Source organism: Cygnus atratus, chromosome 1 (assembly GCF_013377495.2).
Source record: "Cygnus atratus isolate AKBS03 ecotype Queensland, Australia chromosome 1, CAtr_DNAZoo_HiC_assembly, whole genome shotgun sequence".
NCBI lineage: Eukaryota > Metazoa > Chordata > Aves > Anseriformes > Anatidae > Cygnus > Cygnus atratus.
The window spans coordinates 93,393,743-93,421,425 of NC_066362.1; the positions used below are offsets into that span (position 1 = coordinate 93,393,743).

Genomic DNA, 27,683 nt, shown 5'->3' on the forward strand with positions numbered 1-27,683 from the left:
AGAAGGCAAACCTAAGGAGAATTAGAGTTGAGAGAAGATGGAAGAAGCAATAGATGCGAAATTGTTAAGCTGGGTCGTAAGCTGGGTCGGATTCGCTGGTCAATGCTGGTACATAAGGAAGAGGTGTAAGAAACTGTGCTCTGGATGATTGTGTTATAAACCAGCAACCCAGTGAAGATTTGTCTTTCAAATTTCTTTTGCAAATAAAGGTCACAGAAAGGAATAGTGTTCGTAGCTGAGCTACCTAAAAGTAGCCACTTTTGGAGCGGGATTTTACTCCCCATGAAGATGCCTCTCTTCAGTCAGTTGGGTGGACCACCACAACCACACTGTCATGGGCAGTGATGGGAGCTCAGGTGCCTGCCTTGCAATAGAGACATCTGAATGTCATCACTTACTTATAAATGAAAACATCTAAAACTAAAGCACACCTTTAAGTTCAAACATGAAGCAAAATGTACATTTTGTTTCTGAACATTAGTTACAACTACAGTCAAAAGCAGAGAGGGGAATATACATGCTGGGAGGGCAAAATTTCCTCCGTGTTAAGTAAGGTTACTAAAACATGAGTCAATATACCTATAAGGTCTGTGTACCTTTTATAAATAAAGAAACAGGAATGTTATCTTAATAGAAAGTGAAGGTTGTGGTTCTTTTTGGCCTCAACCAAAAATATGCATTTTGTCAGAACGATTGCAAAAATTGTTTTTGGAGTTGATAACAGGAACCAGCAAGGAAAAGAGAGAGAATTATTTTAATACTAAGAACTGAAGTTCTTCAGGTCAAATGGATTAAACAGAATAAACCTATACAAAGAAAACAGCAATACACAGTGCTTTCATAGGAGTGTCTGTTTAGTATATACTTTATGAAATTCAGTGCACAGTTGTCTATACTCTCTTATGTCCTGAATACAGTGACAATGAGTAAGATATGACGACAGTAGTGACTTATGGTGTTGTGCCATCATTCCCTTTAAAACTGAGAAAAGTGAAGTGCTTGTGTTAAATAAGGAAGTGTATAATGACTACTTTAGTGTTGTGCGTCAAATTATCATCTTTTTGTTTTTCTGCTGTAATTACACCAGCTGAATAAAAAAGATAACATGAGAAGTTTCTTTAACAATTAAGGTAAAGATCTGGGAGCTATGAGGAAGTGTTATGGTATTCATGTGGTTCAGGATTTTTTTCTGTATTCATACGCTCACTGTCATCTTGTACTGGTACCAAGTACTCTGATCTCATTATCGAAGAGATTTCAGTGTCTTAACCACTTACCATATACAGTTTGCCTTATTGCATTTTTAGGTAGAGTCACTTGAAGAGGACTTGTAGTATCTTCTCTCCAAGGTGTTTTTTTTTTTTTTTGCTTAAGTATAGTTGAACATACCTTTAGTATTTTTTTAGTAATTTTCCTTTTAAAACCATAGAGCCTCTCCCTCTCCTCTTGGAAGCAGGAATGCTCTGCTTTGTTGGAAGTAGTTTTTAAAAACCGAACTGTTCCCGTGAGCTCAGTGTCTTCATTCATCTCCCATTGCTGTTACGAATTGCTGCACGCCTGAATGCATTGGAAAGTCTGACTGAAGTTGTCTAAGAAGGTGAAAGGTGCACGTCTGAGCTCTTTTCAAGCTATGACCCCACATGCCAATACTTATTTCTTGAAAATTTGGCTGAGTATTTAATGTTTTTGGGAGGCTTGTGTGTGAATTCATATCATCTCATTCTTTGAGTTTAGAAAGAAAAGAAGGAAAAAGTGAAGATTGTGGTGTTCCTGCAGCTCTCCCAATCTTCAGACTTTGCAATTGAAACTGACATTCTGATTTTATTTCTTCATTTGAGTGCAGTAAAGATAGGCAGCTGTTTCTGTAAGGTGTGTAAAGACAGCATTATTTTCAGTGGAAAAGACCTGTTTGAATAATGAAACAAAGTAAATTACAGAAATTTGTTTTGTGGCTGGATTATTACTATTTTTTTTAGTGTCCAATAACGTGCGAGCTATTAAGCTTTCCACTCTGTTAGGATGATTTTTTTCTGCAGTGTTCTTTTACTGGGGTCAAACTGGTCTCTTGCTTCATATCCTGGACACTAAGGATATCTGTTTTCAGGAACCCTGCAGGCATTTCATAATCTAGAGGTCTCTGCTTCTTTCTTACATTTCTTTTGAAATTAGCTGATGGATGAGAAAATAAGATGATGAGGGAGAGGCACACAGCCATAAGAAACTCGATTAAAAATTGGCCCTTGTAAACATCTATTTCAAACAATTGCAAGTAACTAGTCAGACCCTTGAGTTTTGTTTTTAAGCACGTCAAAGTGCATGGAAAACACACTCATGCCGGGAAAGGGGTAAATGAACTGTTGTGAGCGCAGTTAGTCTTGCTTCACTTGCAGATACCAGGATTAACAGGGGGATAGAAGGGCAAAGTATTACTCAATTTAAGGACTGATGGGGAAGGAGAGCAGACTTTTGGCATATGTTTCTGCTTTCCTCTCAACCGGCTGGAATATTTTGTGTTTGCCTGATATCTACCAGTTCTCTTCTTTACTATAGTTTCTTCTAATTAGTTGGTGAATCAGATGGATAGATCTTCAGTTCTGCTTGCATCAATCCTACAATCTCCTATTAACAACTAGTGCTGTCTGCTGTTTCTCTGGCTTTCTAAGGGAGGAGTTGCCCATCAGCTTATAGTTCATCAACTCCTCATACAAGCTCTTTCAGAACTCTGAAATACCATTTGGTCCTGGTAAAGTGCTAGTAAGTTCATTGCTTTGTGTTGTACACATTAGATCTAAACCTCTTCCTATTCCCAGTTCAGCTTCAGAAAGCTTTGTGGACTCATTCACTTTTAAGTATCACGTGAAAACCACCTTGATTTCCCAAATAGCGGAATCCAGTGCTATCGATCAGAGGGGGAAAAAAAAAAAAAAAAAGACAAGCTAAGGTTGTGGCAAACGAAACAGATGAAATTTAAATGTTGCTGTTCACTGAGAAGTATGGAAGCAATTCCATGTTCTCCACTTCAGGATTTAGTGGGTGACATTGGTAGTAGGGTGATGGTTGGACCAGATGGTCTTGAAGGCCTTTTCCAACCTTTATGATTCTATTTCTTGACTGTTATCTTTGTTTGCACAATTTCCCTTTTTAAGATACCTTTATACTTCATTTATTTTCCTCTTGTTAAATTGTTTAGTTGACTTTGGGGAAAGTATTTTAGTTTCTTTTGATTTGCTGATAGGCATTTACATTGAATTTGCTTCGTCAATGTTGTTAAATTGTTTCCATGGTGCCTTCAAGCAGTTTACTCTTTTAAATGCTCAGTTTAATTAGCTTCCTTCAGTGTTATGCATCTATCCTACCTAAAGATAAATATCTAAGTTGGTTGGGTTATTTTGCTGTTGTTCGTTTTTCCTCCACCGCTCTTACTTCTAACAGGTTGAATTTGAGAATTTATTCATCCCTGTCTTTTTAATATTTACAGGGAAGGCTAGTTCATTGCTCTAATAGAAACCAAAACCATAATTTGAGCTTCCTATTACAATTCATGATTAGATGATTTCCAAAAGTTAGACTATTTAAGTAGCTGTTCTCTGTTGTACTGTAGTGTGATGCTTATGCAGCATGTGAAAATATCTGCACATTCCCCTTACGTCTCCCTTTCTACCTCTGAGCACTCTGTAGTTGATTGTCATCCGTCTACCATTTATATGATCATCTGTGTTTGTATAGGAAATTCAAATCACAGAGAGTCTGGATATGCTTTTACAGAGTTAAATAAATTTATCTTGTTTCACTCGCCACTTTCCTGCTTTCCTTTTTTTTATTTTAGTTGTACAGCTCCTACATCAGCATAATTTGTTTTCACAGCCTAATTTAAATACTTTATAGTCATGTAGTCATATTCCTTTGAATATTTCTTTCTCACTGACTTTGAGAAGCACATTCTATTTATGCCCTCATTTGAAGCTCAACATTTGAGTATTTCTCTTAGAATTTTAGACTGCTTGTATTTGTATAGGAGCACTTGGCACCTTGTTTTTTTTCCCTCTTTTTGTAAATTCTGATTAGATGAAATGCTGTTTTGTTAGGCAGATCTTTGCTCTTTCTTGATGAACTTCATTACTTTCCTTAGCTGCTTTTTAACCCAAGAATACAGAGTTTTAACGGTCTCATCCCCAAATAATGTGATCCTCAACTGTACATGCCTTTTTATCTGTTAACTTTCTGCTAAACTTAAACAGTCTTCATCTTCCTTTTAAACTTAAATACCATAGCCTATTTTTGTTTTATTTTAGGTAAAGTTTGTGCATCCTATAGAGGCTCCATCTACTCCAAAAGTCTTTCCATAGTCTGATAAAACCAAGCCCTTTCTTCCTGTGTCGTTTTTTCAACTGGTTATTGAAATGCTACTTTACTGCCTGAACCTGTACTTTGGTACTGTTTCAGGGATGCAGCTGTGGAGACAGGCTTGTAGTCAGGTGGCTAAAATGCTAATTTTGTCTCCAAGCACTTTGAAAGTTTCTGTATATGTTGTTATTTTTACCCTTCTCAGTTTTCTCCAAGACATGCTCTGGATGCCTCCTGGGTGTCATAAAAATAGCTATTATGCATTTAGTAATCAGAATACCCAAGAGTAAGATTGTGTATGTAGTTTTAAGGCTCAGATCTTTACATATGTAAGTGTTAAACTACACACTTTAATGAAATGCTGGCAGTGAAATCAGAAAATATATGGAATTGGTTTAATTTTAAGATTGGTTACAGACAAGAAATTTAGACCAGAGTAATCCTAAAGTTTGTTAATGCTTGTAAGCTTATGCAGAAAACACAGCCTGATGAATAATTCATGTAAAATAAATATTTTATCCAACAAGTAAAAGCACTTTTGTTTCAAATGACTTATTTTCTTTCTTTTCACCTGAAGTTAGTACAGGGCTAAGGAGGATAGGAATTCAGAGCAGTCAGGATCTTGAATCTGTAAGATACATTCATGTAATAAAACTCTGTTGTTGCACACCATGCCGTTGGATGTGCTCTACTGCAAGAAACTGTGGTTTTCAAAATGGTATTTTAAATCTCTTTTCCCTTTGGTAAACTGAGAGTTTAGAAAGCTAAGTCAGCTCGGTATTTGTGCCCTTCTACAGGTTCAGTAGAGTATATTTTAACCATCTGCTATTTCCAGGCCAGGTCCTTATAGTCAGGGAGATGTAATAAGAAATGATAACAATGGGCTTCACTGTCTTTTCAGGAGAGTTGAACTGTGTAAGCTCTGGTTTTATTCATTGCTTCTTCAGTCGGAGCTACAGTGTTGGCTGTTACGTTGTGCTCAGAGACCATGAGAAAACTGGGTTCTGAACCAACGATGATGTATATAGGGCTGATATTTCAATAAGGGTTGGATGACTAGCAATTAATAATACGGATTTATGGCTGTGGCACTGTATTACAATGGTGAAGCTTTGACAAGCATGTTTACAAGGTTCTTTGAGTCTTAATATAGTGGTTTTCATTAAGTTTATTTATAATCTATGCTTTTTATTGGGTATACTTAAATCTAGTCTATAAGGATTTTGTAGGTTTATAGGAAACTTAAAGTGATATAAAAATCTAAGTAACTTTATCCAGTGAGTGTGTTTATCCAAATATGTCATCAAACTTCTCAATTTCCTTTTTAGAAGGCCAGTTAGGGACAGACTGACTCATTCTGCTGTCTGACAGAATGCGAAGACATCCAGAGTTTAGCTGGCAAGACTATTGAAAAAAAAGGAGAATTTTAGGATTTCAGGGAGTGTGTCTTGCTTCTCAGTCCCCCGGTTGGACGTAAGATAAAATTTTCAAATGAGAAACATGTGAAATCTTGTCTAAACATCTGAATAAACGATGTCCCAATTTCCTGATGACTTAAATGAAATTGGAGGATCTGAACATCCCTTAAAAGTCAGCTTAGCAGTCATAAATATATACGTCGAAATGTGGTTTACCGTGCTAAGAATTTTCTGATAGTCCTAACATTCTTAGCATGCAAATCAAATTAAAGGGACAGGAGGGTGTAAGGTCTCCATTTCTGCTAGGTTTTATTTCCTAGCTACAGGAGCATCTGCTTTTGTTGTTTGCTTTTTTTTTTTTTTCTTTCCCCTCCCCAGGTTATGAGGAAGGAGGCTAGCATAATGTGTAAGGAAGTGCAAGTGAGATGGTAATGATAATACTTGACTGAAGTGGAAGGATGGTACAAGAAAGCCACTGTTTTGTCACTTACACCCTGATAATGTCTGTGGGGACCATGTCTCTTTGGGTTTCATTGGCTTTACTTGGTGCTGCCTTTTTGTCTTAGCTCACACCTGAATTTATAATAAAATAACCTGGGATTTGATAAACATAGGTACAAATGGGAGAGAGGTACTAAGAGTATCCAAATGAACTGTGCTACTAATCATGTAAAAAAATAAAAAATCCATACTTGACTCCTATGTTATTCTGGATAGGATTTGAAAATATTTAACACCTCCCAGGATGTGGTATCATGAGTACCTTTCCTTGTTTTTTCCCAGTGATTTGAAGATAATGTGAATCAAACTGCTGTGGCTAGGGAGTTTTGTAATAAGGTAAAAGAGGCAAGATTTTTCGTAGTTTTTAAAGTGAAGAGCTCTGTTCAAGTTGCAGGTTTTTTATCAGTTCTCAGGATTTCAACCAAAATTTTTAACTTGAAAGGTATTGGCAAGCGAATAAATGGAGTGTTGTTACAAAGAGCAGTTTTAGACATTTTCTTCTGCAGTGCAATAACCTGATGCTATCTCCACCGAAGCTGCTAGGAGTATCTAGAGCAGAGACTGAGAACAGACCTGTGCAAGGCATATCTAGTCAAGATCATATGCACATTTGAGAATAACCATGTTTCTGCATTCAGTGAGTTTCTCTTCTTCTCCAGCACTCTTGGCAAAGATAGAGTCCAGGAGAAGATAACTGATGTTAGTCCGAATTTGGCAGACACAAACTGGTTAGCTGTCTGGGTATTTCCAGTGTGACTGTCCCTTTGGCACTTTAAAACTCCTATTTTGGAGGGAGAATAAAAGTTATCTATGGCAAAATACCTCCTCTTTCATTAGCCTGACATCGTAACTGTTCCTTACTTTTCAGGCAGAAAAAGAAGTTGTCAATAATGAAGTGATGCTTTAGGATCCTTTAGTACTAGAGTCTTCTGTTGTCAGTATGTCTGTACATGCTCTAGCTTTTACCACTAGTGTTCCCCAGCCCTAACTTATCTGTAGGAGGGTGAAGGAATTGACAAAGTCTGTTTGTCTGCTCTGTCTTTGGAATACCTTCATATCATGCCTTTCAGGGGCCTCTGTATTGGTTTTTGTCCCAGGGGGTGTGCATGATGTGGACCCCCACTAAAAAGAGGACCAGGCACTTCTCCATTCAGAATGGTTCTTGTGTAGCAGATCTTGCTGCAAGGCACTCCAGCACCCATCTCAGGGTTTTATGTGCTACAGATCTTCGGTATGTCTGCGTCCATCACCAAAATGGGTACTTCAGGGTTTGTTTTTAGTCTCCGCCAAGAATCAGGAAGTCTTTGAAGGGAAGGAAGTCTTCTACCAGGAGGAATCATATTGTGTTGTGAAAGAGAATGACTTGATGAAATACTAGAAATTTTATTTATGACAGTGCATCTTTTACAGATGGTTCTACAGGGAGGCCTTCTTGTCCACAGTTTGCGTGGAGAACTGCCCTGTGTGACAGGGATGAGTCTGGTTGATCTGGTTGATTATTTTTGTATCTACTTCGTATTGCTTCCATATCCTACTGAGAGCCATCCATTCCCTCCCTTCCCTCTCCCCCTAGTATAGGCATCTGAAACAGAAATTTTAAAAAAGAAAGTTCATATGTCCATCCTGGCCTTTTAGTTGATTTCTCTATTTGCACACATTCTGGGGCTTTTTCCTGATCTTCACAGCAGAAGGGTTCAAGTGTTGAACATGCTTTTTCAATGTATTCTTTCTCAGCTTGGTCTTCAAGTGGGTTATGTGTTAACTAAGTGGGTTATGTGTTACCTTGTCCAAGTGTGTGTTGTTTTTCATGCAAGGTTATATAGCACTTGCTGCATGCTCAAGAAACCAAAAAATATGTACTTATGTGAAAAGCAAAATTTTGGTCTTTATTTTTAACAGTTTTTCTAGTAATCCCTGTTCTCAGCAGATTCAGTGCTACTGATTTTTCTGTTTATTCTGTTTAAAATTACTGTCGTAAGCACAGACTGAGGCTGTGACATTTTTCTTAAACTGATTCCATCTCCCATGCATGCTTCTTTTGTTTGTGTATATCTATATGTATCTATGTAAGAATATATATAAATAATGCTCAGTGATTTTGTAGCTGAGTATAAATGCATTGAAGTTCACAGTATGCCATGGGAAACTTGGCTATCAATTTAGATCACAGGTTTTGATAACTGGTGTGTGACCTACATTCTCTGTTCTTGTGGCCATTTTTCTCTGGCCTTTTCATAAGATACGAAACTAATTATAGCACATGTACGTCCCTTAAATTTTTCTGTCAGATCTTAACTTCATTGGGACTTCTCCTCCTCCACGCTCAAGCAGGAGTATAACTTCTCCCAGAGCAATGACTCGTTCTGGAAAATTATGATAGTGTCAAACTTTTCTTCTACCTCAGAATAATTTATAGGTTCTTCTCTCTGTCTGATGTTGTGCTTCCTTTTAAAACTCCGGTTACAAAATCTTGTGCCAATTTCTACTTCTCCCTCTGCCCCACCCTGCAATGAATCAGAAGTGCGCTGTGTCTTTTTTTGGTCACAGGTCTTGGTGCAGTCATCTGCTTCTATTGTTGCTTACGATCAGGCTAGTTATGCTGTGCTGTACATGGAGCAATGCACTGTGTCTTATTTGGGAATGTAAATTGGTGAATGGAGCGAGTGCCCAATTACTGAGGGTAGCATCTCACCATGACCATATTATGCCAGTGCTTCATCACCCGTGCTGGTCACTGGTTCTGTTCCAAATAGAATATATGGAGCTGGTGTTGATTTCCAAGAGCCATAAATATTCTGAGACTTGCCAGCTTGGAAAGGTCATCTTTCCCTTTGAGCTGTGACGCTGTGGTTAGAAGTGCTGACTAGAGCTACCACCAAGGTGGTTTTCCCTGATCATCCGTCTCAGGGAAATCTCCTCCCTTTTGCAGGGAGGGCATATAGCGATGCCCATCGCTTTCCACACTGATGAGGGTTTGACTAATGCTTTTTATTGTGTCCTCCCCTGCCTCAAAGTATACAATGGTAGTATTGATTTGTAGTCATGACAGAGAGCCTGAAGCAGTGAACAGACATCTTATGTGCTCAGAATTTACAGAAACTGAGCACGAGCCTCACTTCTTTCTCAGATTCAGTGAACGTCGGTGGAGTTGCATGAGACATGGGTATTGCCTAAATCTTGCATCTGCTGACTAATTTGCAGTAGGTGGAATAATTTAAAATTGCACCACGGATCCAGAGAATTTCTCAGTTGTATTAACACTGAGTTGAAAGCCCTGTTTCTATTTCTACTTATCCTTAGTCTTTGTTTTGAATAAACATAATTTGATCTTATGTAACATTTTTGATTTTTCATCCCTTTGCTAACCTGCACTTAATTCATTTATTTATTTTTTTCTAAGATAAAGTATTTTGACCTTCATCATGCACAGCAACTGTTGTATAAATCTCTGAATCCTTGACTTTTGACAAGAGTTTGATTTCCCAACATCTGTTGAAAGTTATGTAGTATAACGCTACATAGTTTTTCCACGTACAAGCATGAGGTAATTAATCTGAGTACATCACTTCCTTGCGTCTTGTCTTCAGGCCTCAGTGGTATTATTAGCGGGACTGTCCCGTTGGGGTGTAGTGCAGAATGAGAACGCTAATGTTTTGTTTGTGGTGGGTCTCTCTTATTCACCTACAGAGCACTAGATACCCATGAAAAAGGTCAAATGTACAGAGATCTGGCATCCATTTCACAACTTGCAAGACATAGTCTCAGGCATATGTAATATATATAAGTCATTGCCAGAAAGCTAAAAGGAAATGATTGCATTTGAGTACAATGCAATCTATAACAATAGTTTAGTGTGCATGAAATTAAAAACTGCTGGTAACATGTCAAATAAATAAGTTGACAGTGTTTATTTTTACTGCAGCTTTCTGTAAAGATAAGATCCTGCTTCTTGTAATATTTAATTGGTTTAGTTAAGAAAAACAGTAAATATTAATTATACCCACTGTTAGACAATATTGGATTTTTCAGTGCTGGGCACGTCATATGTTGTTATTCCAATGAGTGAGTATGTCAGAATGAAAGCATAGCAATGTTACACTGACAACATACTAATATACTTCACCTTTTAGCTGAGATGATTCTTTCTCTCTTTGATGCATTGTTCCTGTTTTCAAGCATTGCTTACTTGACCTACTGTGTGCAGCAATTAGTTTCATCTGACATTAAAAAGCAAACCAAAATCCCCTAACCTAAAATGCACAATTATCTAAAACCATACTTCCTACCTACTCCATACCTGAGAGGGAATATAATATAACGTGATTTAATTTTGGTACAGTTGTAATGTGATGGAGGGTTTAGGCCACGTAGTAACGTTTAATGAGAGGTTAAGGATGTACTGTAAAGGTACCCAAAAGGAAATACATAACCTTAATGCAGTAATGACAGTGCATCAAGTGGAGAGATGTAGGGAGGGGGGTGAAATAGCTAAGGTTGAAATGACTGAAGATTTCTTTGGAAGTAAGGGCATGGAAGAAGATTAGACATCTGGATGAACAGAAAGATGCCGATGGTTGGTTATTTTCTTTGTGTTTCTTGGTGTTGGTTTTTTTTTTTTTTTCCTTGGAGGTTCTGTGAAGAAGAATTTGTGAGACTTAAATGTAGAAAGGCTCAGGGAGAAAATGGGCCTAGGTTTGACAGGCTGAGTGACAAACAGCATGACTGTTGCCCTGGTTTTAAGAAATGAAGCATTAGGGAATCTTAAGGGTAAAGTCATGAACAAGGGGATAAAAGATTGAAGTCTCTTTTGGTTTCATGAAGCTGAAGGTGATGGCAAGTTACTCACAAAAGATGAGATTTTTGTTGTTGTTCTGGCAGTTGAAGTAAACCTCAGAATCCTCAACACAGAGGCGATGGCTGAATTCGAGATTCTGGGAGAAGAAGCACAGATACTGAATGCATAAAGAAAAGACCTAAAGAATAAGACCTGTGGGGCCCCATGGACAAAGTAGGTGTGGACAATGAGAAGTTGCTAACACAGGGTATGCTGTGGAAGCTCTTAGAGAAATGAGAGGAGTCCAACTGAGTCACAAACTCTGTGCAGGTAAGATGTTAAGGAAGCATGGGGAAAGTTCATTTGTGTCCAAAGTAGCTAGAAGATCAGAGACTGTGAAGATGTGTAACAACATCTGCTTCAGCTGAACACAGGGCAGAAAGCAGACCTGAATGATGCCTACAGTGAAGGAGAGAGAAAGGGTCTCCAGGTGAGGATGGCAGAGGCTGCAACAGGATACCAGGTAGCCAGCAGAGTAAGTCACTAACCCTTGGAGATCTTCACAAGTCAGCTGGACAAAGGTCTGAGCAACCTAACTGTGAAATTAGCCCTGCACTCAGCAGGTTGTGGTAGACACTGCCAGAGGTCTCTTCTAACCTGCATTACTCTACAGTACTTTGTGTTAACTGACTGGCATTGAGGGGGTCAGCAACTGAAGCAGCAAGCATGGCATTGTTAGATGAGAAAGACCAGAGTTTTGAGACTTGCTGGTCAGGTTCAATTCAGTATGCTTGGTGATTGCTGACTCCTCAGATAGGTATGATAATAACTTCTACCTTAACACTGAAAATGTCCTTTTATTGATGTCTGATGCAGTGGAGTAGAGTTTGGTTGGCTGGTTTGGTTTTATTTTTTACTTGTTTGGAGCAAAAGGTGTAAATTTCATTTTATAATATGTTGGGATTACCTTATTTGTAAACAATTGTTTTCTTCTTTGTGGACTACATTCTCTATCTGACCTTTGTGAGTGTGAATTCAGTGCTAAAACAAAAATTTATGATGACTTTCTTCTCTATGAGTAAAAAAAATCATCTTTCTCAGTAGATGATCCATTAACTAAAGATCTTACTAATTGCTGTTATACCAACCTGAAAAGTTTTATGCTGATATTTGAATTCCTCTGAGCAAGTTATCGTAACTGCCTTTAAAATCTATTTACTCATTTATTTACACTGCTCATGCTCATTAGCAAATTGCTATTTTTTCCTGTCCTGTATAACAAGAGTCGCATATTTAACCAGTGTATATTTGTAATGAAGTTTTACCTTTTGTTGTAGTTGAGAATCAACATACTAGCTATAGTACATAGAAGGTCTGAAGATGGGGCATGCAGATACCTTGGGAGATTTCTTCATTTTCTCCAGTCTGACCATTCAGGTACACTACGAGCAGAGAGAGGTTTCTTCCACTCATATCTTCATTTCCTTTCCATAATCGAAAAATGGGAAACGACTGTGCTAACATAATATTTAAAACTCCTTGATATTTGCAGAGGAAAAGGAAGGTGTAAGTGCTGATCACTTTACTCTGTTGTTTTTTGTTTGTTTGTGTTTTTTTGTTTGTTTGTTTGTTTGGTTTGTCTTGTTCTGTGGGGTGAGGAGTAATATGTAAACATACAAGCACTTCCATGCATATAAGATGTTTTCAAACTGGAAACATACCTATCTGGAAGACCTTCTAGTTTCATTCATACTTTCCATCATATTTTTGCTTTCCAAGTGTCATCATTGAGCACTGGATTACATTAATTGATGGCAGGCATTTAATCTTGGAATAGATTCTTGCTTGTAAACACTGCAGTTCTTTCAATGCTGTTAGCACCAAACATGCAATTGATATAAAATAAAATGGCAAAAGTGAGGTGTGAGGAAAAGGAGAAATGAAATGACAAGTGGGAAGGACTGAGAAAGAAAAGAGAACACGGAGCCAAATTTTCGCTCTGTAGGTGTGAGAAAGACAAAGCAAGTATTCTTCCTAGTCCTTAATCCTATCCTGTTTTACCCTGCCTTCCCCCTGTGAAATACAAGAATTTCTAAACAGGCTCAGTGGCTTTTATGCCCTGGTTCTTCAGGTGCATTTCATGTTTCTAGCCTCTGGAGGTTTATGTTTGTGTGAGCTCTTGTAATGATAAGTTTGGGTGCTGCTGTTTATTTGGGCTCCAGTGATACAGTAGGATTTCCCCTTATGGAATCTAGTAGAGTTAGCCCTAGCACACTACCGTGCATGTGCAATTTGTCTGTTCCTGTCTGATCTGCACACATTCAGAGTACAACTCATGCTGAAGTGCAGGAAAGACCTATGTGTTAATTGCCCACTGCCCATTGGCCTCCTTTTCTCCACAGGACTGTTCTTTATTTGATAGGGGTTTGTCACTGCACTTTCGACCTATATATGACTTAAGATGAATAAGTGTAATGATAGTGGTATAGCTATATCATTCTTTTGCTGGTAAATGTCTGTTGCTAAGCAAATTAGATATTCAAAATGACCTTTCTTCCTCTCCCAAAGTCAAAGAAATTAATTCCCTATTGAGACGAACCTAGGGAGATTGAGACTTTTCAACTTGGAAGACCCATTTTCATCTCTCAACTATGTAAGACTATGGAGGAGTAGTTTTGGCTGGCAACAAGGAAAATGTTTAAAATGCCTGAAGGGTTAACATTAAATGCTAATCCAGTTCTTACATCTAGAGAGCTGTCACTAACCTTGTCTTAAACTTCCAAATCTGACAAAGTTCAATTGCTTAGGTGAAACATAGTCTTGCTATGAAGTCAAAGGGATTCATGAATGATTGAGATGAAGTGTTTTCACTGAATCAGTGAAGACTGGTAATATTTTGTATGATCAAAACATGATTTAGTTAAAAATTTAGTTAAAATGCTTTAGTTAAAAATTGAAAGTTAACTTTTTAATGAGAAATGCCATGTATGGAAGGAGTAATGCAGCAGAAAGACACTAGAGATGGAGGCTTGTCTAGATTTTGTAAAACGTGATCATCTGGTAAATCAGTTTGTCATAAAAGTTTTCATTTAAGAATTCATCGGTTTTATTATTCCTGAGTGCATACATAAGAAAGAACAAATGCTTTCCCTTCTCCTTATTTGAAAATATATTCAATTGTGTGCAAGAGTGGATCTGGCTCATAGTTCCTTTATTCTTACAATCAACAGTAGTTTTTAGTGCTTCAGTATCACTGTCCCATAACATCCAAGTTTTCCATGTTGATCACGTAATCCTTTGTTACTCAGGTACATTGTTTGACTTGCATGCATTCTGTGCGCTTCAGAGTTATCTTTAGCGTATACTGTAGCCTCGCTCTTTCATAAAGTAAAACACTTTTTTGACTAATCGAATGGAAGGTTGGGATTTTGTATTGAAACTGAAATTTTGTTAGAAGTGTTATATACCTTTCCACACTTACAGGAGAATACTGTTTCTTGTTGAAAAAAAGAAGAAAGTTCTTTGACAAATGCTTACAGCTTTTCTGTACGATTCGCTGTTAAGTGGAATTTAAGCAAGAGGAAGCAAAACTTCATTGTCATTGCTTTATATATGACACTTCTCATTTACTCACATAAGCCAAGAGCAAAATTTACATCCTGCGAAGATTTACAATTAAACTAAGGTTTTTGAAAGGGAAGAAGAGGTCACTTTGCTTTGTATGGGTGTATATATTCTGAATGTCAAGTCACACAGGCTAATGGAGAAGGAGCTGTGCCTTAACTTGCTGAGCTTTTTTTTTTTTTTTTTTTAATGTTATGGCAGGCAATTGCGTGGAGATCTTGATGGCGACATTACTTGGCAAACGTTTTGGAATGAGCTCAATATGTGACATCACACCCCCTTAAGGTTTTCCACATAAAATAAGTCCTCCAAAGAAAATACAAAAATTGAGACTTAATCTGAAATCTATTATTACATCCTCTAAGGTCTCATTAGGCACCTCAGTATTATTATTTTTTTTTGTTTGTTTTCATTTTTCCAGGCTGATAGACTAAATGTTGCAGATAATAGTGGTAAATGTTTTATGGTCTTCTTGGGGGGAATATGGAGGAGGGGCCAGGGATAGAGTTTTAGTCCCATGTCTACCTTGTTTTCACAAGAAAAAAAAAAAAAAACAAAGATCATGACACTTAGCCTTTCCTTCTGTGCAGCTTTTCAGGCTGTGTGAGCACGTGTGTCTGATGTAACATCTTGCCACATTTAGCAACCATGGTTGTTTAGCTCTGTCTCTAAGAGATGGGTGTATCTAAGAGAGAGTTTTTGAGGAAAAGACAACATAGATGAAAACCTCGGTTCATCTCAGACTTTGGTTGCTGATATAATGATGTCTCATAAAAACAGTTCTTAAAGAAAAACGTGGCTTTTGCACTTTGTGGGGGGGCTGCGTGTGCCTTTCTGTGTGTGCTTGTGCTTGCCTGCGTCAGTATACGTGTTTCAGAGAAGCAAAGGATTTTTTCCCCCAGCCTCTTTGATTGCATTCCATAAATATGGCTGTGTACTTGGTGGGAAGCATATGTGCTATCTTTGATAGACCTGAAGGAGAGAGGTGTAGTGGGAAGGGTGTAAGTAGCGAATGCTGCCAAAATACATGGAACATGATGTTACGCAGGCGAAGCAGAGGAAGAATTATCTATGCATAATGTGAGTTTAGAATAGGCTTGACGTTCTCACACCCAAACATTTCCATCTGGAAGCTGTTCCTAAGCGAAAGGAAACAGAAACAATATTCTCCTATCTTCTGGAGTAGCTAGCCAGGGAATAGGAAATTCTTTGATTCCCACCCCCCTTAGTTTTAATGCAAATTCAAAGAAGTCGCAGTTCAACATTTTAAAGACAGTAAGTGACATTCAATTTTTAAAAATCCTTCTGAGAATTGCTGTTTGAAAATATATTAAAAAGTTCTGTTTATGGTTTTTATGCCAGTCCTGATACAGCAACCTAATTTATGGAAAACTGAAAATACCCTCTGCCTTTGCATCTTCTCTCTGTATTTCTGTGATCTGTCCAAACACTTTTCCTCGTGCCTTTCTTCTGCCATTGTAAGCTGCATACCTGATTTCATATTCTGCTACTTACATACTGTAGTATACACTGAACATCTTAAACATGCTGAAAGGCTCACCAGCTTTACGTGGTTGTAATTTTTAACACATTTGTGTATCTCCCTGTACTGTAGCGTTACATACCTGTTGCTCTCAAACAGAGCTGAAGAATCTGCCAACCTGCTGACCTACACTACTGCTAGGAGTAATTAGTCATGTTTTTATAGCTGAACTCTCAAAATACGACTCTGCAAATATTCCTGATTTTTAGTGGATGCAGAAAGTGGACAGGTCCATAGACATTATGATAAATTGCAGGTATTTCTTAGTATTATGGCAAGAGGTAACCTTACCTTTCACGTTCTTGTTCCAGTAGGCTTGTAAACTCATCACTTTTTTCCATGAATTCACTGTGCTTTCTCTTCTCTTCCTCTAGTTCATACAGAGTCTGTCTGTGTGATTTTTCTACCATTAGAAGTTGCTCCAGCATTCGTCTGTGAGTTTCTTTCTGTTTCTCTACAACTTTATCAAGCTACAAAAAAAGCAAAAAGTCCTGAAGTCTTTTGAAACTCTTACTCGCTCAGGCTTTCATCAATAAAAGATTTTAAGGGAGGCTTAATAATATAAAGTGTGTTTAATAACCTGATGATTGCGTCCTTTGGTATTTGTTTGGAAAAGGTGATTTAATTCTGTCAATGTAATTCTGACAAATTAGTGGAATTAGTTAAGGTACTGTTCTGAGGATCCTCAGTCACCTTCTGTTCCTTCTCCTGTCATGAGTGATCCTCAGCAACTCCTAATTAGCAGTTGCTGTTCCCAAGCTGTGCTTTTTCTCATTGATCATTCTGGTAGAGAAACAGATGCCTCAGCAGAAGCCTCTGTTTCACATAGAAGTAGCTTTACTTTTGGTTGAATAGAAGGAGCAATCTTATCTGTAGCCCTGTAGGAAATGAGAGTATCGAGTGGTCTTTGTAGGGTAGAGAGGTAGATCGGAAAGCAGTTTTCCTCTGGTTTCACAGCAAATGTGTGGTAGAACCAAGAGTGGAAACCAATCGTGTCTCCTATGCCTACTGTGTTCATGAATTTAACAGTGGGATTGTTTCAAAGAAATGCATATACTTCGTAGAAATAATAGCTGAAAGAAGGGAGTAAGTAAGTAAATAGGGGGCATTTCCTATTTTGTTCCTCAAATTTCATGCTGTGAATGGGTTTGCCTTGCAGATGGGACCTTTATAGCATGCTTTGAACATCAGATTCCTTCCTCTTCCCCAAAGATTTCTGCTGAGCTTCTAAATATTATTATGAAGAGGCATTTTAATTTTAAATATTCTCTTTTAGGTTTTGGTAATCATTTTTAGTTTTTCTAAACCATAGAGGTATTGGCATAACCGTTATGCTATTGAATGAAATGATTTACACGGAGTGAAAGAAAATTATCATTTTGAGGATTCTGTCATAATTTTGAATTCAGGATGTGACAAAGTTATGCAAGCATTCATGTATGAAACCAGAAGGGATTTTCCTCCTTAGGCATTACTGATCTAGCTGAACCTTGAGGAGGGATCACTGGAAGCCATGTAAAAACCTGGGAAGAATATGCATTCATGAAAATTTTTGTTCACTGCTCATTCCTCTTCCTCTGAGGAGACTGCCTTCCCGATTAGGTCAACAAGGGAATCCTTGTAGCCTTTTTGGAAAAGAGAAATTTTCAGTTTAAAGCCCAGCACTGGCTTCTTTTAACCACAGTCTGTTCTAGTAGGTTAAGCTGCTTTGCAGTATTTCACTCTATTAATAGGAAAGAATTCACAAATGGGCAGTGTGGGAAGCAAAACTGGTTCTGGTTCTCCGACATTTCCCCCAGAAGGAATTTCAAGTGCCGCAAGACGCGCTGGGGCTTTAGATTCTTACGGCCACTGCTTATTTTAGGCAATATAATTCCAAAGAATATGATTAATTTTCTTCTCTTCATGGTTATTCACAGTTTGGCTGATAGAAGCAATGACACGGAGGGCCAGAATACCTAAACCTGAGTTTCTGGAATGACTGAGAATATCCTCAACTTCTACAGGGGCTTCTGAGTCTCCCCCTGCTTACCTCAAGTTGACAAGACTTTGAAGATGGTTTGAGTCCAGAATATTCCATCAGAAATGAACGCTCATTTTGAAAATGGCCTGTTCTTTCTGCATATGACATCAGAGTCTTTTCTGTTGCAACGCACCTGAGCTGATTTCATGCATGACCTTAAATATATAAAGAAAGCTGTGACTGTCCTTTTCAGCTGCTTTCTGGTGGTGTAACAGCAGGTTGTTAAGACTTTCCATGCCCCTATCCTGTTCACTGGAGTTCATAGAATCATAGTTAATGCACTTTTACTCTTGCAAGGTCAATGCTTTCCAGAATCATGAATCCAAAGTAGGACATCTCTTGGGAAAACCTTTCCTATCAAAACCCTTGAATATGCAAGCTTTCTCAGCAAAGACGTGCCACCTCTTCTAGTATCTTGGCTGTGTTTACCATGTCACATGTGTTTCTATGTCTCGAGAGGGGTTGAAAACTGAATTGCCTTAAAAGGTCAAGTTGAAGAAAACTGGCTGTTTTTGACTTCAGCACATTCTTCTTCCACCAGAAGGGAGAATTTCAAATTTTGAAATCTTTTATTCAGCTACTAGTTTAACAGAAAGAGAGAGAAAATATTCACTGTGTTTTATCGACCTTCCTCCCCCTCCAAGATTTCAGAGGGAGGTTTTGGATCAGCTGTTGCACAGATGCATGAAACACCGTCGCCTGAGTTTCTGCTCCTTGTGGTTTTAGTGGCCACACTTTCAGGTGAATGTATGCTGTCCTCTGAAAGCAACCTGCCATCTGCTTTTTGAGAAAGTTCTGTGTTGGTGCTGTTTGCAGCTGTGGCCCTGTCTTGCTTAAATTGATACGAACTGGGCATCAGCCTTGCATGACGACATTTGCTGGTCTCAGCCCTCAATGTGAGGTCAGGTGAGGGAAGAAGGCAAAGGTGTGAAGTTCTAATTTATTTAGGTGGGCAGCCTGCACGGATGGGGTTAAGAAAATGAAGACAAGCATCTTTGTAGATAGGGCCACTGCTTCAAAAGCACACGTGAGAATCTGAGGGGATGTGTAAATTGCTATCACAAGAAAATAAAGTGAAATTTCTGGCTGAAAGCTGGTCATAAATCAAATGATTCCTGTTTCCCATCATATAAATGCTTGACGGAGATGAGGAATAGTCAAACTAATCAATGCAAACAACATTAACCAAATAGAAAATATTTCTGCTTCTGCACAGTTGGGTGTGAAGGATGTGGGACCTGCCAGTGTTTTTTTATGGGTTCAGGATATTTCATTTGCTCTAGAGTATTTGTTGAATGGCTGCAAGAGCTTACTTCAAGCAGTATTAACTAATTTCAAGAAGAAAGATAGTAACTCCAGATTTTTGTTTTGCAGCTCTCAATGAGCACTGCCAGTGCCTTTCACTTTGCAGTTGTGCTTTTGGCAGTGATGAAATTAGCAGTTTGGGTTACAAACTGGTGGTTGGGATGGGCGAGGTGTGTGTTCAAGGCAGGGTGGTGAAATGAGTTTGGAAGTGGGTAAAAGAACATCAGAGTCCTGAGCAGAGTTGTATATGTGAAAGGATGAGAAAGGCAAGTAACTAAGCTGCTGCATCAAAACCACCTTTCATGTGGCACTTTGCTTCTATTGCTCAGATTAGAAAATGCATTTTGGATTTTTTTAAAGAACCCTGTCAAATTGGTTCTGCTGTGTACAGTCACAGTTGGTGGGGGAGTGTTGTGGCTGGGGACAAAGTGAAGATGAGAGTTTGGGATTACACTCCGGAGAGAAAGGGAGAGACGCTGGGTCTGTCTCCTAGTAGAGGCCGATATCAGAAAAGAGAGTTGGAGAGACAGCTCACTGTGATTAACACAGACCCTTGAGAACTGGCTGTAAGCCACATAATGGGTACGGGCATTTGTCCATGTGATCTTTGTGTGCCATGTTGTGCAACGTGCCTCTCCCTCTCTGCAGGATCAATGAGCAAAGGTCTGGTGCTGAGCTGCTGTGCTTCTGTGTGATGTGCTGGGAAGCTCTGTGGTGTCCTTGTGCGATTAGGGCATGTCCTTGGGGAGCAAGTTTGACTCTGGCATTTCCCCCACGAGATCTTGTGGCTGACTCCCACATATCCAGCAGAGAAGAGGGAGAAGTCGTGTGAACCCCTGCTAGTACGAGATCCTCTCACGGGAGCATTCTCCAGCAGCCACTTGTTCCTCAAATTACTCTGTCCAAATGCTAAATGTGCACATGCTAAAATGTCCATTTATATGTATGCACACATGTTTACTCAGCATATACAGTTCTTGGCTAAAAACACCAAGAGGACTAATAAGCAGCAGTATGAATGTCTTCTGTGGAAAACTGAAGTGATAAAATCTTAATTAAGTGATTTGTTGTTTTGTTCTTGCTAACCATATGGGCTTTTTGCTAGAATTAATACTTGAACATACTGTACAATGCAATGGAAAATTGGAGGCATGGTCTTACGTAACTGTGAATAGTTCAGCATGCTAAAAATTCACAGGAATTTAATAGTTTAAAAACATTTTGCCACTGACTTGTGTCTGAAGTCAAAATAAGATGGTGCATCTCGTATTCATTGCATTAGAACTGAACTTTTTGTCTTTCTCTTTGGACTGTTTTGTGTTTGGCGCTTGGCCAGAATAAAATCCAAGCTAGTTACATTTCTTTATCCAAAGTTTAGTGAAATATTACTCCTGTTAATAATATCCTCATGGTCTTTGTGTGTGTATAAATGTATAATCCTGGGTTTATGATTGTGGGTTATTATGGGAGCAGTTCTTCCCTTGTCTTTTTCAGCCCTAAGCGAGTCGAATTTCCATGCAGATGTATTGGTCTCCTTTTCCTGAATGCCGTGTTGTCAGCATCTCTTCCTATGACTGTACCCTATTGGTGACCTATAACTGTCTTCGCTTGAAAGTTGTGACCAACACTTGTAAGACATTGTGAGGATGCAGTCAGATATCCTTTGTTAAAAGGATGATGAGAACACTTCATTCCTCAAGTTGATTGGTGCTGGGGTGTTAAAAATGGATTCACTTTTGAATTTTCCTTGACTGATGCAGAATATAGGCTTTCCTCTAATTTTGCTGCTTTTAGAGAAGTTCTCAAAGTGATAGGAGATCTTGTTCACCTAATTTCAAGCAGTAAGGTCCCAGAGTTTTTATCTTTGACTGTCTAATTGCAGAATGGGGACAGTCATAAACCAGAATTGTCTTTCTAATTCCATGAAAGTTTGAAACTTGAGAGAAGACACTGTTAATTCTGCAATATCTACCTCTTTGCCTTCTCCTTCTCTTCCTACATCCCCATTCTCTGAGGTGTTGTTTTGTGACATTTTTGTTTATTTCTTGCTGTTGCTTGAATCTGGGAAAATGGTTCTTTTGCAGGGTTTACTAGAATGTTGAATACCATTCGCTTTTTATTCCAGAGAAGTGGCAGTTGATCTGAAGCCAGTTTTTCATGAATAACTGACTCAATCATCTAAATTTATAAATCACGCAAAGATGGAAAACCTTTCCAGGCCTTTATATGTCAGACAGAAGCAAAAACAAAGAAAGTCTATTTGCCTTTCTCTTATGCCCCTTTAAACATTAAGCAATTTATTGTATCCTGAATTGTGTGGAATACGTAAGCTTATCTGGCATTTGTTAGGTTATAGAAAGAAATAGCTGTAGAGCACATTTGCCTGAGAAACCCTCTGCTTTCAAAAAAAAAAAAAAAACTTTCTCATAGATGGGGAAGACATGGTTTTGAACTATCACAATCCTCATAAATTTTGCAAAGGAATTTTGCAGTTTCCTATTTTGTTAGACTTCACCTGTGAATCCTGTTGCTATTGAGTAAAGCTGTCTAGTCACCAAATTTTACCACTATTTAGTCTTTAACAAATTTGCCAAGAAACTTCCTAAAGTTTAGGACAGACGAGTGAGTTGTGACAGGATGCTAAAAGGCCAGTAATCTTAGATGCATTCTGAAATTCACTGTGTCTTCAGTTGAGTTTTGGGAAGATCCTTTGTGTTCCAGGCTACATCACTAAACTGCTAAGAGAAAGGGAAACATGCTGTAGAGGCACTGAATCAATAGCAATTTGGGGGCAAAGACAAAGGTACATCATCATGGAGGCATGGGGAAGATCAAATGGTCCTTTCCCATACTTTGTGACTGCTTCTACTCCTCCCTTGTTTTTTATAAACATCTGCAAAAAAAAAAATCCAAGCAAAAATAAAATGTGTCTTGGACTTAATTTAGGGGGTTTAAAACTGAAAATGTAAAATACCTGCCAATTATGGCATCCTTTGGTTTACCAAGATTTTGTATGTGCTAGTGGTCTTTCTACACTTTCAGTTGCTCATAGGATGTTTACCTTTGCCTTTTGGAATTGCCAAATCCAGTGGTGTTAGAAATGCTTTCTCTGCCATTAAGTGTAAGAGGGGAAAAAGCGTGTAGAAACTTATGTAAAGTAACAGACTGAACTTATGTTTTCAAACTCTTTTGGACTTCTCTTCAAATCATTTCCATTTGTGCTCAAAATTTCTGTGACATAATGCCACAACGTTCTAAAATAAATTAACCTCCACAGTTGAACTTTATCTGTTTTAGATTATAGCCAGAGAGTTTAACCTCTGAGCCTCTGAAATGAGTGCTGACCTTTGCCTGACAATTTTCTCTGAAGTGAACCCTGTATCCTTAGGTATGATTCTCTTCAGGAACCTTGGAAAACACTTGGTAGAAGAATTTTATTCAGAATTTCTACTTTCTTTTTAGGATGATTATCTGTAGTGAGCAGCATATTAAAAAATGTTAGCCTGAATTCAACTGGAGACACTGGAAATTCTCATTTGGGGAAGAAAACAGTACTGATATGTAGGGCCTATATTATTCAGTGACTTGCATTGTGGGACAGAAATGAAATCCATGTAACGTCCTGAAAGTACGGCTTCTGTTACAGAGAAATTCAAGTACTACCTAGGTATAACGTGAGCATATTAGATTTCTGCTTGGGTGAAATTTCTGATGACAATTAATTACTCAGCCCAATCATGCATACCTGCAATTCCTGTAGAGTTAGTGGGAGTTGGGATGTGTAAAGGTAGACGGTGTGACATTACTGCCGCACATGTCCTTACCAGCCACTGGTGGCATGACCTCTGTGAGGCTAATGGAGAGAGAGCTACCTGTCTGTAGGAGTACTGGATTTGGATAAAGGGGTGCGTGTGTGGGGAGAGTGTCAGAAACAGGAGGCTGATTAGCAGAGTTTGAGGTAGACATAAACATGTCTGTGTTTGTAGCCCCTAGGGTGCAGTATAAGTGAGCATCATTAGCTACCTGTTTTTATTAGTGGACCCATTTACACTCATGATAGATTTTAGGCCTAGAGCTTTCTTCCCCTAAAGTCAATGAGATCTTTTCTGTTGAATTTGTTCAAATTGGTTGTGAGGCATTGGAACAGGCTCCCCAGGGGAGTGGTTGAGTCACCATCCCTGGAGGTATTCAAAAGACGTGTAGATGTGGTGCTTAGGGACATGATTTAGGGGTAGACTTGGCAGTGTTAGGATAATGGTTGGACTTGATGATCTCAGAGGTCTTTTCCAACCTAAATTATTCTATTATTCTATGAATTTAATTATGGTTAAATGTCAGTAGTACAATTCATACCTCTCCCATAGGCTTTTCATAGATATCTTCTTGCCATTGCGCAGCCTTTGTTTGAATAGCATCTCGCTGGAGGGCCTCTAATACCTTCTTGGGAGTGACAAAGCCGTATTGAGCTTCAAGTAAAGCCAAGTCAATTTTTTCAGCCTTAAGTACTCCAATAACTTCATCCTGAGCCTGCAGAAAGACAATATAAGGTTTTATTTTGTTAAGCTGCATTTGTGTATTTACTGGTTAGTTGGATACTTTCTGCTTTTGGTTTTAAGAAAACTAAAAAACTGAAGAATGCCACATATGTAAAGTGCCCCAAAATAGTAACATGAAGATGGGTAAAGCATGAGGGAAGCATTGGTCTTTTCGTTTTATGAGTCCTGCATAAAGCACAGGATTTTCAGAACCCTCACTGATGCTTCAGTACATTGTTAGCAGTGAGATTGAAATGCCATGTCAGGACTAGCATGTAGCATTCACAGTACAAAATTTCTGGAGAAAAAAGAAGTGACTTGTGGCCTTAGAAGATGATATTTAATTTTTAGTACAAGATGTTAGCGTGGTTCTGGAGGACAAAAAGTGTCACACATAATATATGGTTTGGATGCAAGGATGGCTTTTGTAGATTAAACCAGCCTGGAGCAGCCTACATCTGTTGTTGCACTGAGCATGTTTGCGTGCTGAGGGCAGGGATGTATATGGTGCAGGGGATGTGACCTTTCACAAAACACATTCCAAAACCATGCAATAATGGCAGTTCTTTAAAACAAGATTAATTGCCTGCAAAGCTGACAGAAGGGGTCTGTGTGCATGTATATGTATGTGTACATGCATGTATTAGACGGTGCCTTCTGTACTTACAGACGTGTAGATGTGCATACACTCATGTACATGCTCTCAGGTAACAAACCTTGCAGCATCAAGTTTCTTGGAACTAGCTGCTATAATGGCATTCTCAAGTTGTGAATGCATGCTAAAATAAAAGCATTTTGAAAGGTAAGCATTAACAGAAAGTGGTGCTATTTGATATCCAAAAATCATGTAGTTTTAAAAAGTATAACCTAAAAATGTGCACTATACTTTTTCTTTTTTAATGTCACTGCATTTGCTTTCGTAATCTTATATCTGATGGCAGCCTGTTACCGAAGAGTAGATATAATATGTTCTCAGGTATGCTCTCCATATGTTCTTCCATGTGTGTATTTTAGAACTGGTTGCACAGGCTGGCAGGTGCACGTAACTTCTTCTATTTTATGGCATTGCTCTGTAAATCCATGCTGGAGAAACATACTGTATGTGTCTGCAGGATTTGAAATGGGCTATGGATTCTCTCTGCCCTTTAAAAAACAAACAACAACAAAAACACTTGTTTACTATAAAGTTAGGAACTCACAGACATTAAGTTGGAGTAGACTGAATATGTGCTGTAAATACTGTGCTATTTGTCTTGAAGTCACGCTTCCAATAATCATGTTATTTTATAAGAATATGTGCTTATCTCAGTGTTTCCACTGGGGGACAAACTGGCTTAGGTCACCAACTCCCCTAGGGCTGTGCCCAGCTGCTTCTCCTGCATCCCCTGGTGGTGGAAGTTGCCCCTGCCTCCATTATGCGGACAACCACATCAGCTCTCTCAAACAGCCATCGCTTGCAACGATCTCAGTTAAAAACAAAACCAAGGACACGTGAATCCTGGAAGGAGGAGATGGGAAAGAGAGGTGTATCAGGAGATGTTAATAATTTTGGTCTGACTGCTGTAGGCAGGAATACTTCTATATTCTTATTTGTGGCTGTGTTTAAAAAAAAAAAAAAAAAAGGTCAATTTCTAATCCATATCATGGCAGAAAAAAAGCTTGAAGAGTGGTCTTTGTGCACCTTAAGTCTGGAATCAGGGGGTAATGGCATCTAACTTTGGAACTTAATTACGGAGGGATTGTCAGATGATCTATAGAGATCTGACTTGGCATTCCTGGAGGTAGAAAATGAGGAATAAGGAAGGACTTCCCACTTTTTCGTTTATAATGCTTTCTTTTGAATGTCAGACAATTCAAACAAAGACATAAAATTTTTATGTCAGGCTCATTGTTTTCCAGTTTCTCATTTAATTGTGTTCCAGTTTTAAATCTTAAGACCTGAAGTGTGTCTGTGGATGTGGGTTATACATATATATATATGTATATATATATAAACATATATGTGTCTTTTTTTTTTTGAGTGGAAAAGAGGACTGTTTTGGGTTAATGTGTGACATCTGAATTTTAATGTAAATTTAGAAACAGCAAGTGAGCAGGAGACAAAAATGTTACACAAACACATAAATTGCTCCATTCTTATATTGAAATGCTCTGAAGAAATCTGCACCCTCAGAGGTTGGTACAAAATCTATCAAAAACACTCATAATGCATGTGTGCTCTGTTAAGCACTTCTATTATCATGTATTATGTAAATACATATGTGTGTGTTCAGAATGGAATTACCAGGCGCCGTCTAGGCAGTAAACTCAGAAAACATGTTACGCAAGCATTGATGCTGCTTTGGCCAGTTTGCTTGTCTCTCTGCTTGTGAGCAGTTTCAAGTGGCTGTCACTACCTCTGTGCAATCAGCCTGCCACAGAAATATCTCCTCCCTCCTCGCTGGAAATCCGGCTCCCACTTCCTGAAATTATGTTTGGCCAGGATGGGCATCATTTGCCACTTGGCAGCTGGCTCCTTTTCCAGATAGAAAAAAATCTCTTTCTTCAAAATCCAGTATCTTGTGGGCTAAGTGGCGCCCAATACTTACTCTGTATTTTATGGGAAATAAAATGGGTATTTTGATATGCTAACAAAAGCTGTTAGAACACTGTTGAGTGAGCTGCTTCTGGTGACCTGGCACGTACTGATTGATGCTTGTGACTTCATCAAGGATGGAAGATAAGAAATAATTGAGTAACAGATATTTGAAGTCTCTACAATGTTCTCTGTATAATTTTTGCAATGCAAATATATTGTAATCAAAATACTTAGAACAAGACAGCATAACAGGAAAGTTTTGTAAGTTCTCTGCTTTGAGAATTACATGATCATTCACAATGGATCATGAGTGTTTCAGTGTGATAAAGACACATTGTGAATAAATTTGCATGGAGGGGAGGTGTAAAGATATCTTTTTGTGCTTATAGCTGTTCCTAATGTCTGGGTAATTTGTGCTTTTACATGCTTGGCAGTTTATATTTGTCCTCCTGTGGCAAATTAGGTAGGGTGTTTCCTTAACAGGAGAGCAGCATAAGTTTGCAGTAAAGTGGAGAGGAGAGGAGAGGAGAGGAGAGGAGAGGAGAGGAGAGGAGAGGAGAGGAAAGGAAAGGAAAGGAAAGGAAAGGAAAGGAAAGGAAAGGAAAGGAAAGGAAAGGAAGGGAGGAAAGGGAGGAAAGAAAGAAAAAAGAAGAAGAAAAGAAAAGAAAAAAGAAGAAAAGAAAAGAGAAAAGGAAAGATGACATCAGAATATTTTAACTTGGAAAACAAAGTAAGACAATGTCACCTGCAATTCACCCTCGAGGACACTAAGTAGAAATAACAAGTCATCACGAGAGAGATCCTCTCTTTTCTTGAAAGAACTTTCTTTTTTCTCCGCCTTAGGGCTTCTTAGGATGGTGCTGGCTTGGGGTGCATCGTCCTTCTCCTTCAGCCTTCCTTGCACATTTCCTTTCCCACTGTAACCTGTCTCTTCTTCGTGGTGGCCTTTTGGCCTTTGCTGGTACAGCTTTGGTCTGGTTGGGCTTTCTGCACTGTTACTTCTGGAACGCATGGTTTCTCTCTCTCTGAAGCTGAAGA

At 38.6% G+C, this 27,683-nt stretch overlaps 2 protein-coding genes across 2 annotated transcripts in view; one reads left to right on the forward strand and one right to left on the reverse strand.

Annotated features, from left to right (window-relative positions):
• CMSS1 (cms1 ribosomal small subunit homolog) overlaps positions 1–27,683 on the forward strand; it is a 238,528-nt gene that overhangs the window by 57,986 nt on the left and 152,859 nt on the right. The window lies entirely within an intron of this gene.
• LOC126913125 (filamin A-interacting protein 1-like) lies at positions 15,301–27,657 on the reverse strand. The gene is made up of 4 exons (XM_050708042.1): positions 27,391–27,657; positions 23,886–24,059; positions 16,496–16,674; positions 15,301–15,346 (listed from the first exon to the last, which is right to left on the reverse strand). Exons 1-4 carry the CDS (start codon positions 27,655–27,657, stop codon positions 15,301–15,303), a joined length of 666 nt encoding a protein of 221 aa, XP_050563999.1.

Excerpts from the sequence above, each read along its gene's own strand:
- LOC126913125 (XM_050708042.1), bottom strand. The coding sequence starts at position 27,657 with ATGCGTTCCAGAAGTAACAGTGCAGAAAGCCCAACCAGACCAAAGCTG. Across the intron at positions 24,060-27,390 it reads TCCTCGAGGGTGAATTGCAG|GCTCAGGATGAAGTTATTGG; the intron begins GTGACATTGTCT and ends GTCTTTCTGCAG. Across the intron at positions 16,675-23,885 it reads ATGAAAAGCCTATGGGAGAG|CTTGATAAAGTTGTAGAGAA; the intron begins GTATGAATTGTA and ends CTTTTTTTGTAG.